The 1,482-nt window shown below is 37.0% G+C and overlaps 1 protein-coding gene across 1 annotated transcript in view; it reads left to right on the forward strand.

Annotated features, from left to right (window-relative positions):
• Positions 1-324: 324 nt before the first annotated feature.
• The window catches only part of LOC113473535 (acidic mammalian chitinase-like), a gene marked incomplete at both ends in the record, with an annotated part of 10,096 nt that continues 8,938 nt past the window's right edge, over positions 325-1,482 (forward strand). The window contains one exon of the mRNA XM_026833110.1: positions 325-406. Within this exon, the coding sequence (XP_026688911.1) occupies positions 325-406 (82 nt within the window). The remainder of the gene's footprint in view (positions 407-1,482) is intronic.

Consider the following 1,482-nt stretch of genomic DNA (forward strand, 5'->3'; position numbering starts at 1 on the left):
CTTCAATTAAATAAATCAACATAATCAATGTTGACATTATTACGTCACGTTAGGAACAAAACCAACACAGACTCTGTGAAAACTTGGTTTAGATGAGGGATTTTGAAACTAACGGGAAGTAAAAATCGCTAAGGAGCAAAGAGTAAAAATGCAAAAAAAAAGAAGAAAAGAAAAAAAAATCACATCCTTAAGGAACATAAACCATACTTTTCGGATCACAGTCAATGTCCAAAACCAAAACTACCAAACATTAACTAAACCATTAAACATTAAACTATTAAACCAATCCGTTAACCTCAAACTTCTCTTCTCTTCTGTCCACAGATGCGGCGACTATGGGTCCCGCTTCTTCTCCTGCATTGTGCGATCTTCACATCCAGTACTTCCTCAAATGATCAAGAGACACGTAAGTTTTAAATAGTAAAATAGAATTAAAAATGCCTTATACTGCCAGTATAGGACTGAAAGAATGGTAAGAAAGGATGGAATAATAATAATAATAATAATAATAATAATAATAATAATAATAATAATAATAATAATAATAATAATAATAATAATAAGAAGAGAGACCTTCTCAATAGACAGTTCATGTTTATATTATAACCCTTATTTTCTTTGTTGCAGACTATGTTTCAGTTCACTTCTGCAACAAGAAAAAGGATATAATTATTCATTTTCCTTGACAAAAACCTTGTTTTTTTTGGGGGGGGGGGGGGGGGCAGAACTTACAGGGTATTGGATTGGACGTCAGAGGATTTGGGGTGGACTTAAGTCATTATTGACAAGATTCGTTATATAAACTAACTATCAGAGTAAGGGCTGTATACTTTCCAGTAGTTTGGGGCTAAGTAGTACCGGCTTAGGCTCAAGTTGTGCGGCCCTCTACGCCTTTTGAACAAGGACGTTTGTGTAAATTACAAACACAAATATTACAGGTTTTAGGATAAATACTGAGATTAAAGAAGAGAGCCAGAAAAGGGGTCAACCTATACTAGGTTTTCGACCGTAAGAAACCAGTGCGCTACGTCTTTTCTACTTCTCTGTATTCAAATCAGGAGAGAAAGCGAATGAAAATTGTCACCGAGATTATACGTTCATGTCTGGATCCTTCTTCCTTCCGCTTTTTTCTTCTTCCTCTTCCTCCTCCTCTCCTCCTCCTCTTCTTCTTCCTCTTCCTCTCCTCCTCTCTCCTCCTCCTCTCTATTAATCCGCTGCTTCCGTTTTCTTGATGCTGATACGAGTTTTTCAGAAACTCATAAAAAGATGAAGATAAAAGAAGATAAGGACGAGCCACCACATCACCAGTTCCGCCGAGCGGACCATTTTGTCCTCCCGCACCCCAAGTTAGGGTTCGGCTACCATACCTTAAAATAGGAGTTAATATTAAACTCTTAAACTGGGTGTTATTATCACTCATCGGATGACGACCTCATTTCCTTGAAAAGTCAGGATACGCTGTCGTATATTTATTCGTGATTT

Source organism: Diaphorina citri, unplaced genomic scaffold (assembly GCF_000475195.1).
Source record: "Diaphorina citri unplaced genomic scaffold, Diaci psyllid genome assembly version 1.1 scaffold39955, whole genome shotgun sequence".
NCBI classification, from domain to species: Eukaryota; Metazoa; Arthropoda; class Insecta; order Hemiptera; family Psyllidae; genus Diaphorina; species Diaphorina citri.